Genomic DNA, 15,198 nt, shown 5'->3' on the forward strand with positions numbered 1-15,198 from the left:
AAACTATTTTGTACGATACTCTTCATCTTGTATGAAACTATTTTGTATGATACTCTAATGATGAGCACATGTCCTTATACATTTGTCAAAACCCATAAAATGTACAACACCAAGAATGAACCCTAATATAAACTATGGACTTCAGATGATAATGATGTGTCAATGTAGGTTCATTGATTATAACAAATATACCGCTGTGCTGTTGGATATCGATACTGGGGGAGGCTGTGTATGTGTGGGGATGGGGAGTATATGGAAACTCTGGTACTTTTTCTGCTCAGTTTTTTTTGTGAATCTAAAACTTCTCTAAAAACTAAATTTTTTTAATTAAAAAAAATCCTAACAGTTATTTTTGTGGAATTTGACAAGTTAATTGTAAAATTTATAGAAAAATGCAAGGAGAAAAACAAGGTTGGAGGACTTGCTTTACCAGGAATGAAGACTCACAATAAAGCTATACTAACTCAGATAGTTTGTTCTTGGTAGAAGTAAGTAAATGATGAGCAGAAGAGAGAGATCAGAAATAGAAATGGTAGTGCAGGGCAGTGAGGGAAAGATGATCTTTTCAATAAGTGTTTTTGAGACAATTTTAGGTATCCACACAGAAAAACATTTAAATTGGATCTCTAGGGCGCCTGGGTGGCTCAGTTGGTTAAGCGACTGCCTTCAGCTCAGGTCATGATCCCAGGGTCCTGGGATCGAGTCCCGCATCGGGCTCCCTGCTCTGCGGGGAGCCTGCTTCTCCCTCTCCCATTCCCCCTGCTTGTGTTCCCTCTCTCGCTGTGTCTCTCTCTGTCAAATAAATAAATAAAATCTTTAAAAAAAAAATAAAAAAATAAAAAAATAAATAAATTGGATCTCTAAATCACACCAAAATCCAGTGCTTTATAAACCCACATGTGAAATACAAAACAGTAAGGCATTTAGAAGTAACATAAGAGAATATCTTCACAATCTGATGATGGAAAATATTCCTTAAATGGGGCATGAGAGTTATTAAGAATAAGGTAATATTTATATAAGGTACTTAGAATAGTTAAAATCACGGAGACAGAAAGCAGGATAGTAATTACCAGGGGCTGGGCAGGTTGGGGGTTATTGTTTAGAGTTAGTATAACTATAGAGTATAGATTTTATAAGATGATGTGAGTTACGGAAATGGATGGTGGTAATGATTGCACAACATTATGAATGTTGTGTAACCAACATTGGTTACCAATGTAACCAAAAATGGTTACAATGGTAAATTTTGTGTTATGTATTTTACTAAAATTGAAAAAAAAATCTAGGAAAAAAATTAAGCAGGACAATAAATGCATAATTTAACAATATGAATTATAGGGTTTGAATATCCAGTGGGGTTTTTTTTCTTCATGAGACCTGGAATAAAATATTAATGAAACATAATTTAAAAACTTTATAAAAACCAATTAAAATATCACTTTGGGTCCCAAAAAAAAGAGAATAGATTGATTCATTAGACTATAATAAAATATTTGCTTATTTGTTGAAATGTCTTCTCCTCTTCTGTGGCTAGTCTTTTTTGATACTGTCACTAGTCTTTTTTTAATAGTTTATTTTGCTAAACAGTTTTGTTATTACACAAACTCTTCCGTATGTGTATTGTTTCACAATTTAAAAAAAGCTTTTTTTTTAAAGAGGGGATTTTAGGGGTGCCTGGGTGGTGCAGTTGGTTGTCTGACTCTCCGTTTTGGTTCAGGTTGTGATCTCTGGGTTTGTGAGATTGAGCCCCAGGTTGGGCTCCACTCTCAGCGTGAGTCTGCTTGAGATTTCCTCTCCCTCTACCTCTGCCCCTCCCACTTATGTGCATGCATGCCCTCTCTCTAAAATAAATAAATCTTCAAAAAATAAAGAGTGGATTTTAAATTCAATACAAATAAACATCAAGATGGCAACTAAAAAGAAGTAACTGAGAGATAACTCCACTCCCTTTTGTACTCACCAGGCAGACAAACTAAGGGCTGCCTCACAGGCTACACCCAATGGGGCAGGCAAGGAAGAGGATTGCAGTCACTTTACCTTTAGAGTCTTTTAACTTTCACAGCTCCCTCTTTCCCAGGAATCCTATGTCCTCATGACCCCCGCCCCCTCACGCTTGCAAAGCCTCTCCTTCTGGGGATGCTGCCACCACAACACCACCAATGATTGCTTAGTAATTTCTCAAATACTTTTTCCTTCAGTCTCCACAATACCCAAGGTTGGTCTTATTAGGGCCATTAGTCATGTATGTTCCTTTAGCATAGTGCAGAGGAAGTAAGGGAAGGAAGTTCTTCCATATCTGTGACCTCTAATAATGTTCTCAGCACTGATGCTTAAAGTCCTGTGAGGTTGATTGCCAAGAGAGGAAAGGATGATAATTTTGTTGTTGTTGTTGCTTTCAGAACTATTTATAAGACAGTCTTTCTTCATTTTCCAGAGAGAGCTTGGTTTTTAGACAACAAAAAGAAGTGACATTGTACAAACTAGGATGCAAACATAGAGCCATTCATTATCCCTGAAGAGGACACAGGCAAAAAAAATATAAAGAAAACTGAGGATGACTGAAAGAATATTTAATGGAGCCACATTTGAGTCTAACATCTTGAATATTGTTCTCAGTATCAACTAGAAAAATAGACTGAGGCAGTTCTATCATATTTAATTAGTAATTCTAATAGATTATGGAAAAGCTTGTAATGGAAATCATGAGGTATCACGAGGCTTGTATTTATTTCCATATTGTTCTTACTATGTTGTTAGGTCACAGAGGAAAGCAAGCAGTGGTGGAAGGTATCCCCAGCCTCCAGCTGTATCTAACCTCTGTGAAGCAGATCCAGGATTCTCAGGTGATTTCCAACTGCCAGTATCTGCATTTCTGTGCTTACAGTCTCTTTTCCTTGGAACTGCAGAAAAGTGTGCTGCCTATTTGCATGATAGAGCAGAGGCGCACAGAAGTGACACGCCCTCCCCCAGCCCCCAAAAGGAAGATCCCTCAATCAATGGCTCTTAAAAGTAGATGTATAAATACCCCAGCTCCTTATCCCCTGGGTAGAATAATTCTGAACTGTGTGGTTTTGTACCATTTCTTGATGTTTGCTTGGAGGATTGAGCTCCAGTGCCCACCCCAGTAGCTGGTTTGATGACACACATTTTGCTGGCTTTCTTCCCTTCCCTGTATCACCAAGTCCCTGCACATCTCAAATAAGCTACCTGGACCTGACTCTTTGTCTCAGGGTCTGTTTCTGTGGAAATCAAACTAAGATACCTTAAATATGGACTCTCCTATAGAACATCTCTTGGTATCCAAGTCATAAAGAGAATACTGGGGGAATCAATTCAGAATCTAAGTCAGTATCCTATTTCTTGTTTTTCAAGTTACTTGGAAATTATCTCACCTAGATGTGCTTTATTGCTTTAGTAGTGACATTGAAGGGGCTGGCAGTTAGGTGGAGTACATGCTTGTGGGGGAAAGCCCAGAAGAAACCATTCTTAAGTAAAGTGAACGTTCTGGATTGCCTACAAGCAGGGAGGATATCAAAATATTTAACAACTGATACAGTATGGTCCTCAACCAATTATAAGAGATGCTGGACTGTATTCTGCAGGGCTACCATACTAGCTGACCATTGACTCTGCCCAGTGAAACACAGGGTCCCATTTCTGCCTAAGTCAAATCTTCAGGCTAGGTTAAGATGTTGTTGGGCAGAGAAGGTTTACCTGGCTTTCTCCGGGGGCACTCAGAGGTAGGTGGGTTTAATTTTGATTCCTTCTCAGAAAGAAAAGTAATGGGGAAACTTTTATCAAATATTCCCCCCAAAAGCTAAAAGCCAAGCAGGAGCCATGTCAGCAGGGACTTTGAGGGTTTTATGCTCCAACATTATTATTTGTGTCCTCTCCTGAGGATGGTAGTAAAGCCACAAACTGCACCAGGTTTTTCGTTCTAGGGAACTCTTTTCCATTGTGGGTAGCCTGGACAAGACCAAAGAGCAGAGTAGCCAAGGCGTAGGTATGTAGATGACCCAAGATAAGCCCATCAGAGTCTCTCTCCTGAAACTATGAAAGTGAATCAGAACGATGAAAGGATGGAAGAAAAAGTCTCTGGAGTACATTTATGCAAGGAGAGAGCTAATACATTCATTCAGTGAGGGTGCTATCAAGTACGGTCAACTGGTTCCTGCTGCACAAAGTCGTTTGGTTTCTCTTCATGTCCTTGACCTTGTTGTTTCTATGAGTCTTTTGATAGCCTTCTCGTAACTTCCTCTTATTCCTTAAATTTTCCAGAATTGGTTACTTTTGCTTGCAATTAAAGAACCATAACTCACTCAGGTCCTATATGCTTATCTTCAGTCATGTTTTGTGAGGAGTGGACTTCTTGAACAAGTGTGTGGCAGAAATTCCTGAAAATAGAAGAAGCCAGTCCCTGGATCTTCAGCAAACAAGAGGAAGAAGACACAGAAGGTTGGTGTGAGCCAGGGACATGGCATATAGCACTTTCAGAAGAACAGCTTCACCACAGTCAGCTCTCAGTTACTTGTGAAGCTAGAATTCCATCCCTAGTTTCTCCATCATCCCACAGGTTGACTGGCTTATGAGTTAAGCATATCTCACAATCAAAGCCCTAGTGGCTTGGACAAATACTTGGAAAAGGACAAAGGCTCAGGCCAGGCTCTCTTGTTAACAATTCTGGTAAAACAGGGGTCAGCAGGCATTGAAATCATGGAATAAAATAGGGCCTCACTGAAATATATAGATGTCACTTACCATGATATTCACATTTACTACAAAATAATTGTGCATATATGTTTGTGAACATTTTATGGGAATCATATTATGAACTGGGTGGGATTCCTTTTCTTTTTCTTTCTTTCTTTTTTTTTTTGGATGCTTATTTGCATTAAGAAAACTGAATTTTCTGTCATAATTGCAACCATTTCTTTGTGTTGGGTATGACACATCCATATCAAACTCTCAAAGAGGGGCCATCTGAACACCTGCCAACCTGGCCCACCCACAGAGCTTTGCCTAGAAGCCATGTCTTTTATAGAATTTAGCTCGGGCGAGAAGATCATTGACCAAATCTTTGTCTATGTCCGTTAGGGTGACGATGGCATTGATTCCTGACTTAAAGGCCGAGAGACCACCTGAAATGAAACAGAGGTTCAGACTGAAATATTAACTTTCAGCAGAAATAAGATATGAGCAGGGTGCCTGGGTGGCTCAGTCATTAAGCATCTGCCTTTGGCTCAGGTCATGATCCCAGGGTCCTGGGATGGAACCCTGCATCAGGCTCCCTGCTCCACAGGAAGCCTGCTTCTCCCTCTCCCACTCCCCCTGCTTGTATTACCTCTCTTGCTGTGTCTCTGTCAAATAAATAAATAAAATCTTTAAAAAAAAAAAAAAAAGAAATAAGATATGAGCATTCCCAGGATGTAAGCCCTCCAGGCAAATTTTTCAAAGCAGGCAGTCCCAGATTCTCCTTCTCCCTTCCTCCCCTCCTGAAAGGCTCAACCACCCCAAGAATCTCTGGGAAAATTCCAGATTTTTTTCCTTCTCTCTCCTTTTAAGAGACTGTCTTTCTTGCTGCAAAAGCCATATTTGCCTCTTATGTAGTCCAGGCCTGGCAAAACTTGATCCCCAGCAAATCTTCAGTCGGAGACTGTTTATAGCATTCTCCCAGTCATTAAATAACTTACTCATTTAAAAAAGAATTTACTCATTTATTCAATCCCTCATTCAGTCATTCAATAAATGTTTTTATGCACCTACTATGTGCCAGGCGGATGGGTGCCACACTGAGTGCAGGGTACACAATGGTACACAAGACATAATCATTTCTTTGTATGGATATGTGTGTGTATGCAAGTGTGTATGTGTATTTTACCCCAAAATTTTAATCTTCAATAGTTATTTATGTGTTTAACATGACTGCTTTGCTCTGATATATAGAGAAAAACACCCCTGGTCATGATCCCTGACTTCAGGGACCTTGAAATAGAGAAAACAGAAATTGTTTATTCTAAATTAAGGATGTTAAAGTGTGGGAGGAGAAAGGTATTATGCACACCATGGGTCTGTAAGAGGTAGACTTGATAGGACTTGCTTGTGATTGGATGTGAAAACAGAAGGAACCAGAGAACCTAAGAAAACACTCTGGTTTTCTGGCTGGAATGACTAGACATATGGTGCCTTTCACAGAGACAAAAAAAAGAGAAGAGACAGAAAAACAGAAGAAAGAGTAAGTTTATGGTGGGAGGCTAGTGACTTAATTCAGTCTGGAAGATGCTGAACTTGAGGAGGTCTGTGATCAGCCAACCAGAGATCTTCACTTGGATATGGTACCTAAAGCCCAGATGTCGCTGAGAATGTTCAGAGTAAACATTTGTTCAAACAAAGAAAGTCGTTAAGTTTCTTACATCAGGAAAATTCTACCAGAGGAAGGCAAACATTCTTTTAAACTCTTGCATTAATTCTCAAGACATCACTTAGTGGCTCAGTAACTAATGAGAGATATAAGAACACCAACATTTGGCAGAAGGGGAAATGGACGTTGGGAAGCAAGACCACTCAAAGTAACTCAGTGGTTCAGAGAGCACTAGTGCATCCTTTTGGCAGCTCCTTCCAGACCCATTGCTGACCCCATGGGAACACTCCCAGAGAGGCCCCGGGGCACATCTGGCCTTCAGGGGTCTCACTTGCTGATCTTTTAAACAAAGCTCCACAAACATGGCCTACCTTTGAGGTGTTGAGCCACACTCCACATGGGGAATTTTTTCTGGATTGCCTTAATTTTGTCTGTTAGAATCCCAACAGCCTGCAAGAGGTGTTCTTTGCTGTCCCAGGTACCAACAGGGTGATGAATTTTTTTATCAAGCTACAAAAATCAGATAATAATGTCAGCATCTGGATAAAGCAACACATTTTTCTACTATTCCCAATTTCTCTTCCTTGTGCTCAAGTATACAGCCACTGGCCTCGGCCCCCTTACTTTATCTCCACAGAATCAATTCTACTTTCTCTCACAGAAAAGAGAGAGGGGCACCTGGGTGGCTCAGTCATTAAGCGTCTGCCTTCAGCTCAGGTCATGATCCCAGGGTCCTGGGATCAAGCCCCACATCAGGCTCCCTGCTCCTCGGGAAGCCTGCTTCTCCCTCTCCCAACTCCCCCTGCTTGTGTTCCCTCTCTCGCTGTGTCTCTCTCTGTAAATAAATAAATAAAATCTTAAAAAAAAAAAAAAGAAAAAGAAAAGAGAGTCAGAGAAACAAAGTATGATTTGGGAGATGTGGAAGTGGCATAGTTTTTGTTAAACTCTCAAATATAAATAAATTTATGAAAAAGTTGTTTCAAAACAAATAATTAGCATTCAGTGACTAGACATTTGCAGTCAAACATAAAAATTTGTTTCTAATTGGGACAGTCTGAAGCTTAGCTCTCTACAGACAATTTAAAATAATGACTGGATGCAAACATCCAGATAATTTGGATCCCCTTCCTCCAATTTGCCTAAAGAACCATTTGATTCAAGTAGAGTTTAATTATAGTGTTTTGATCTACATGGATAAAATTCACTACTTTATGGGCCCCAAATGGACACTTCTAATAGTGCCCTTTATAAGATTTTCTCAATTTAAGTGCATTGCATATTATTAATTGCAAATTGTAGTTATAAAACTCATAAGATACTTTTTCTGAAGATATCCCAAAACTGATAAATCTGGAAAGAAATACCAGAGATGTGTTTCAGAAATACAGAAGTACAAATTATGCTGAAATTCCAGGGTGTTTTGAAGCCTGGAAGTACTACAAATGGACATCTAGTTTGGGTTGAGCTTCCATAAGGAAGGATGAAGTGGGGCTGACTGAAAGTTTCTTGCCAAGTACCTGCATCAAGCCAAATTTAAGTCCCCTGTAGTCCCAGCCGTCTTGCAGGACAGCTCCACCATGGCTTTCTCTCGAGATGATGGCTGCAATGAGAGCAGGGTCCACACAATACCTCAGCCCAACTTCTTTGATCAGAATCTGGTAAGTTTTTAAGGCCCTCAAATCCATCTCAGCAAACATTTCAGAACCACGGATCCCTAAGTCAAAAGAAAACAAAACTGTTTACTCCAGAAGAGAACCCTTTTCCAAAGTTTAATAAGTCAGTCATAGCCCCCAACCACAGCCCAAAGCTTGGGACAACTATTCTAGGACATTGTTTTTAATCTCTAATTGCATAAACCCAGAAAGGTCCACAACCCCAAGCAGTACCACTTCTGCTCTCTTTCTTGTTCTTTTTTTTTTTTTTTTTTAAAGATTTTATTTATTTATTTGACAGAGAAAGACACCGCGAGAGAGGGAACACAAACGGGGAGTGGGAGAGGGAGAAGCAGACTCCCTGCCGAGCAGGGAGCCCGATGCGGGACTCGATCCCGGGACTCCAGGATCATGACCTGAGCCGAAGGCAGTCGCTTAACCAACTGAGCCACCCAGGCGCCCCTCTCTTTCTTGTTCTTCTGTTACCTGCCACATTGGTGCCTTGGGAAGACTCTTGGACTAGAAGTCAGCCAACCTAAATTTGAGTCTGGTTCTGCTACTACCTAGTTCCAGGCCCATGAGAAGTCTCTTCTTGCTGAGCCTCAGTTTTCAGATCTATAAATTGGGGAGGTAGGATTAGATTGACCTTGTAGTTGCTTCCAGCGCTGACATTCTAATGCTGGGATAACATGAAGAAGACTTTGGAACAGGATTACAAAAGAGAGGATGTACAAAGAGCAAGAGGCTCGCCTAAATGCTCATGCTGTAACATGAAGTAAATACAACAACAAACAAAAAACAAAGGCAGAATTTAATATTTTATGTAAACAATCATTTAATTATGTAGAAATAAACACATTTGGATAAGGTTTGGAAAGAATAGGGGGAGGGGCGCCTGGGTGGCTCAGTCGGTTAAGCGGCTGCCTTCGGCTCAGGTCATGATCCCGGGGTCCTGGGATCGAGCCCCCACATCGGGCTCCCTGCTCAGCGGGGAGCCTGCTTCTCCCTCTCCCTCTGCCTGCCTCTCTGCCTACTTGTTCTCTCTCTCTATCTCTCTGTCAAATAAATAAATAAAATCTTTAAAAAAAAAAAGAATAGGGGGAAATTAAAAGAAGTCGTTTGTTAAGTTGGTCAGTATTCTGCTTTCTTCTAATTTTTAACTTTGATCTTATTGCTATAACAGCAATTATACCTTTTCAAAATTAAGCTACTGCCTAAAAAAATAATATAAAAATGATGAAAGGGGGAAAGCCAAATGTTTGCTTTGCTTTTCACTTACCACAGTTCATCAACCTGGTTATATCACAGGCGGCACCAGAGGTCTCCATGGTCATGATGTCACCGTAGCAGCCATGGTACAGGCGGGGATGCAGGTGAGGGTTCATTGAGTGAGTGAAAGGGTATGAGCCCCTAGAAGTGCCTGGGGGAGAGAACGATAATTCTCATGAAGCCTGCGAGATATATTGCTCCAGTCGCTATAATGAGCATTACTAAACCAAGGGTGAAGCCATAGGCTTACTCTTTCCCAATTCCCTCCCTAAGACCCCTTGGATAGCTCATCAGACAAAACAGAACAGAAGATTCCCCTGTCCCATTTTACTCCAACCTTAAAAAAAAACTTTTTTAAGTAGTCTCCACACCCAACGTGGGACTTAAACTCATGACCTGGAGATCAAGAGTCACATGCTCTCCTGACTGAGCCAGCGCGGTGCCCCTGAAAATCTTTTAATGAAGTAGTTAATTCTAAACATTGTACAAAGTATTATGAAAATCAATTTTTATAGGTCTCAAAAACACTTGCTGCAATCTTGATCAGAATTAAAATTGCCAATAGAGTTTTAAGCAGGAACTTTGAGAGAAATTTTAAGACACTTCTGACACAAATACTTCTGGGGATGTAAACATCTGGATTAACAAATTGCCTTCGTTTAAGAAAATAAGAAAGAGGGCGCCTGGGTGGCTCAGTTGGTTAAGCGACTGCCTTCGGCTCAGGTCATGATCCTGGAGTCCCGGGATCGAGTCCCGCATCGGGCTCCCTGCTCGGCAGGGAGTCTGCTTCTCCCTCTGACCCTCCTCCCTCTCATGCTCTCTGTCTCTCATTCTCTCTCTCTCAGATAAATAAATAAAATCTTTAAAAAAAAAAAAAAGAAAATAAGAAAGAAGGGTACCAATACCACTTAAGATAAAAAAGAAGGGTACCATTAACTTAAAATATCCATTTTATATCATGTTTCTGTGAGGTTGAATTTCTAAGTATAATTAGTAAAATTGGAAATAAAATTCAACTTACCATAAAAACTTAAGTTAAATCCTATTCTTATTTTTTATTTTGTCATTATGAAGTGACTTACTGTCCAAGTCTATTTACTAAAGGAGATAAAGAGCTTTGGTGTAAGTTGAAAAGTTTGCTCTAATAGTTCCTAGGACTGTTGACTTATATCTTAAGACTACAAATACTTGTCATAAGAAATTATATTTGTTAAAACATTTGATGTAAAAAAAACTATGTTGTTTCACTTAGTGTTGTAAATGGTATTTTTTAATAGAGAGATGGATTTTCCCCATTCACTATAGGTCTAGTTCTGATGAACTTGACAGTATAAAGAGACTCTCTTAGAATTAGGCACACAACCAATGGAACTATTCCTTATAAATATATATTTTAAAAGGAAAACAAAGCAACTCTAAAGACTAACTTTTTTAAAAAGCAAAACTCATCAAAACAAATAAAAATACAGGCACAATCTACTCTCTCCCAACTACAAACAGGCAAAAAAAAAAAAAAAAAGCTATTGCAAATGCATCAGAAAGTCAGACAGTGAAACTATCAAGTAAATTCATAATACTTAGAAAGCCTATTTAGATAACAAAACCAGTAGAAACCAGCAAAGCCATTAAGCTTCCCTAAGCAGTATGGATTTCCATGTGATGCAAAGAGCATGGCATTGGCACTCTTCATGGCCCTCAGCATAGAATCTTGAGCCTACAATATGTGTAGGAAATATACATGAGTGAGTGAATGGATGGATTTCCAGGACACAGATCATATGTAAGATAGAAGCGTAGAAGCTGTGAGTGAGGGTGCAGACTGACAACATATACCCAGAATCTGACCACTTTTCACCACCTCTGCTACCACCAGGGTCCAAACTACCACCATTGCTCATCTTGATTATTGTAACAGCCTCCTAGCTGACCTCCTTCCTCCACCCTTGCAGTCTATCCCCCAGCAGCCAGACTGGTTTGTGGAAACATGCATGGGATCATGGGATCAACCTTCCAGTGGCTTTCCAATCATTCTGTTGTGGCCTTCAAGCCCTACCTGATCTGGCCTCTGCTCACTTTCTGACTTCTCCTTCCCTTCCCTCACTCTTCTCCAGTCACATTCTTCTCCTTGCTTATCCTTCAACATCTCAGGCAGGTTCCTAGCTCAAGGCCTTTATATTTACAGATCCTTTTGCATAGAATGCTATTTCTCCAGGTATCTACATGATTTGCTGCCTCACTGCCTTCAGGACTCTGTTCAAATACCACCCTATCAGCAAAAGATATGAATAAACAGTTCATAAACAAAAAAAAAGAAAAAATCCTTAAATGTATAAAAAGGTGCTCAACCACACTCAAAAGAGAATGCCATATTAAAACATCACTGAGACACTATTTTTTACCTATTTAATTGGCAAGAATCCAAAAGTTTGACAATGTATTCTGACAATGAGGCTGTGGGGGAATAGGCAGTCTTATACATTGCTGTGGAAGGAGATTTTGCAATAGGCTGTTGTTTCAGCACTATTTATAACAGCAAAGATCTGGGAACAATGCAAGTATCATTCACATAGGGACTGAGTAAGCTAAGCCCCTTCCACACAACAGATTACTATGCAGCTGCAAAAAGGAAGAACTCTATATGATTCTATAACATTATCTCCAGGTATGGAGTAGTAGTTATGGAATTGTATTTGTTTGAAAAAGGGAGAAAATATGATAGTGTGTGTTTGTGTGTGTGAGAGATTTCTTTATATATTCAAAAGAAACAATACAAGGATGAACCAAAAACTAATAAAAATTGTTAGTTATGGGGCAAGGTAAGAAGACGTAAAAGGGACAGGGATAGAGGCTAGACTTCTCTAAATGTACCTTTTTTATAGTTTTTATTTTGGAGCCATGTACATGTTTCTATAATTTAAAAAAATTAAATAGAAAAAAAATCCTAGAAAGTGAGAGACAAATTATATCAAACTGAAAACTTAATTAATAGAAGAGAATTATTTCTAGTTACTTAAAAACAAGCCAATGTAAGCATACACCACTAGTGGAATACATCCTATGAACATAAAGAATCATAAGAAAATCTTAAACTATATGCACAGGATCACTGTTGGTTGGTAATACTGCCATAGTTATTTTGAAACTATTATATATAAATAAGTATCATGTTAATGTTATTAGGAGTCAGGAAATATCAGTATGAATACTTAATTATTTTTCTTTCTTTAAAAAAAATATATACTTCCTAAGTTCTCTCCACTGAAAAGACCTGGAAGGAATAACACCCCATAGCAATGGAGTACCCCTGATACTCATATTGTGGTCTCTAAATACTATTTCCCACTCAGAGGAACCAGTGCTCCTCAGAAAAAGGTCTCATTCCTGGTCTGGGGCAGGAAATGTTTAAGGTGAGCCAGGAACATCTTCTTGTGCCAGAGCTGGTCCTTGTACATTTTAGACACATTCTAAAACATTTATAGGTAAAATGTTTTGATCTTTTGGGTTGCTTTACAATATTCTAACCTCCGATCCTCCCAAAAAATGCAGACATGAGGAATAGATAAAATAAGAATAGCAAAGTGTTGAAAACCATAGATGCTTGATGATGGTACACGGGAGTTAATTACACTATTCCCTCCCCCATTTTATGTGTTTGAAACATTCTACAACAATTTTTAATTAACTTACTAAAGAGCCTTTTTTTCTACTTATATTAAAAAGGCAACACACTCATGCCTCATTCCTTATCACCCATTACCTTATATTATTTTATTTATATCACCTATCACCACCTGACATGTCTTCCTTCCTTCCTTCCTTTTATTTCTTCCTCTCTTTTTTCCTATTCCTCTCACTAGAACATTTTTTTCCCTTTGCTATCTCCTCCTCAGCACCTAGAACAATGCCTGGCACAATAAATATTTGTGACATTCAATAAATATTTGTGAATGGATAATGGATGGATGGATGGATGGATGGATGGATGGATGAATGAGAAGTAAAGGAATAATCTAAGTTATCTGGATCAAGTGTCCATATGTCAAAAGTTTCAATTTCTTTTTACTGGAGAGCCAGCCTTCGCTATGCTCACAGGTATCAAAGTTATCTGGATGCCTATTAAAAATACCTATTCTGGGCTCCTCATACCAGGTCTGTTGAATCAGAGTCTTTAGGTATAAGGTCAAAGAATCTGCACTTTAACCAAGATTCCCAGCAGATTCATGCATACCTAAGTTTGCTTTAAGGGGATTAGAATATGACCATGGACTTTACACTACTTGTGTTGACATCATAAACACACAGGCTCTTCTTAATTATAGTCACCTTTCAATTAAACATAGCTAGTAGGGTAGCTCATAATTAGTCCACTGGCTATATAACTCTGCTCCCACCTGGAAATTAAAGAAAGAATAAAAATTTAAAACTATGTTCCCCTGCCTTTGACCACATAAATAATCGGAAATTATCACTTTTCTGTAGCTTCACTTTTTCAAATTTACAATTAAACATTTCAGAAATACTTTCTTCTCAATCTTCACCCTATTCGTAAAGACAACTTGAACATTGTTTACAGCTGCTTTTCATTTTTCCGAAGCCAAATTTTCAATCTTTTCTTATTCAAAGTCCCTAACCATCTCACCAGCCTACCTTTCTATCCTTCCCCTCAGAAATCCTCACTTCTGTTCTGGTCTCACTGATCTGTTTACTGTACTCCCAACACTTTTGATGCATTTCTGCCTCCCTATACTAAAGCCATTCTACCCATACAGCAGACTCTTTTCTTCTCTTATCAAATAACACCAAACATTCTTCAAGGATAACATCCTCCCAGAAAGCCTTTCTGGTCTCAACATCCTGACTAGTGTCTTTTTCTGTCTATATTCATTTAACTCTTATTTACTGCCTGGTATTAATAATTTTATCTTCATATGTCTTGCCTCCCAAGGCACTGTTCCATAAATTCCCACTGACAGTGCCTTCACCTACTTGGCAAGCAGAAGACACTGTTAATTATAGATGTAAGCAGTTGACTGATGGCCAGGCTGATTAGAAGGAGAACCCACCCCTCCATTACATGTAATCATTGCTTTTTTTTTTTTCAAAGATTTTATTTATTATTTGAGAGAGAGAATGAGATAGAGAGAGAGAGCATGAGAGGGGGGAGGGTCAGAGGGCGAAGCAGGCTCCCCGCTGAGCAAGCAGGGAGCCCGATGCGGGACTTGATCCTGGGACTCCAGGATCATGACCTGAGCTGAAGGCAGTGGCTTAACCAACTGAGCCACCCAGGCGCCCAATCATTGCTTTTTCTGATTCATGACTATGCTACATGTTTTTGTGGACACCCTGCAGAAGATGCTAAATGTCAGTCGATGACTTACCAATGAGGGCAATAAGTCCCCAAAACAGGATAGAGGGTAGCATGGTTGTGAATCTTATCCTACAGCACCTATTATGATTTGAAAGAGAAACTGGTTAATTTTAAAACTTGAAAGTTTTCTGAAGGAAATTTGTTTTAATTAAAAGAAAATTTAGAATCATTTCCCGTATAATACTTTTTTTGCCAGTTCCAAGATATTATTCTCATAGGCTCAGTATTATGGTTCATTGGATCACTCTTTCCTAAGTATAATCTCCCAACTCATTTTAATCCAATTTCATATTGACATGAGCCTATAAATATCTTAAATATGTTAGGCCAACACACATACTCCCATCCTGTCTCCAAGGTTGCTCATATCATAATTTTGTTCCCATTCTTCGACTATAGTCTCCTTAGAAAACCAAAAGAAGCCACTGAGAGGAGCATTAGAGATCATGACTCAGAAGAGGTTTGCTGTGCTCCCTACATTCTATTTTTGGTTTCATTCAAAAGACAGCTTAAGTGTTCTACAAGATACAAGAAGGTGAGCACTAACC

General features: G+C 39.1%; 1 protein-coding gene across 1 annotated transcript; it reads right to left on the minus strand.

The window, feature by feature from the left end:
- Nucleotides 1–5,022: 5,022 nt before the first annotated feature.
- Nucleotides 5,023–14,724, minus strand: LYG2 (lysozyme g2). The gene is made up of 5 exons (XM_021701286.1): nt 14,661–14,724; nt 9,293–9,433; nt 7,879–8,075; nt 6,733–6,871; nt 5,023–5,141 (listed from the first exon to the last, which is right to left on the minus strand). Exons 1-5 carry the CDS (start codon nt 14,701–14,703, stop codon nt 5,023–5,025), a joined length of 639 nt encoding a protein of 212 aa, XP_021556961.1. The 5' UTR covers nt 14,704–14,724.
- Between the last annotated feature and the right edge of the window lie 474 nt (nt 14,725–15,198).

This window comes from Neomonachus schauinslandi, chromosome 10 (assembly GCF_002201575.2).
Source record: "Neomonachus schauinslandi chromosome 10, ASM220157v2, whole genome shotgun sequence".
Lineage (NCBI taxonomy): Eukaryota > Metazoa > Chordata > Mammalia > Carnivora > Phocidae > Neomonachus > Neomonachus schauinslandi.

What these genes read in the sequence shown, in the direction of transcription:
- LYG2 (XM_021701286.1), bottom strand. Translation starts at nt 14,703, where the DNA reads ATGCTACCCTCTATCCTGTTTTGGGGACTTATTGCCCTCATTG. An exon ending in GGGACTTATTGCCCTCATTG is followed by an intron (nt 9,434 to 14,660) that starts GTAAGTCATCGA and finishes TCTCTCCCCCAG; the next exon opens with GCACTTCTAGGGGCTCATAC. An exon ending in AACCAGGTTGATGAACTGTG is followed by an intron (nt 8,076 to 9,292) that starts GTAAGTGAAAAG and finishes CTTTTGACTTAG; the next exon opens with GGATCCGTGGTTCTGAAATG.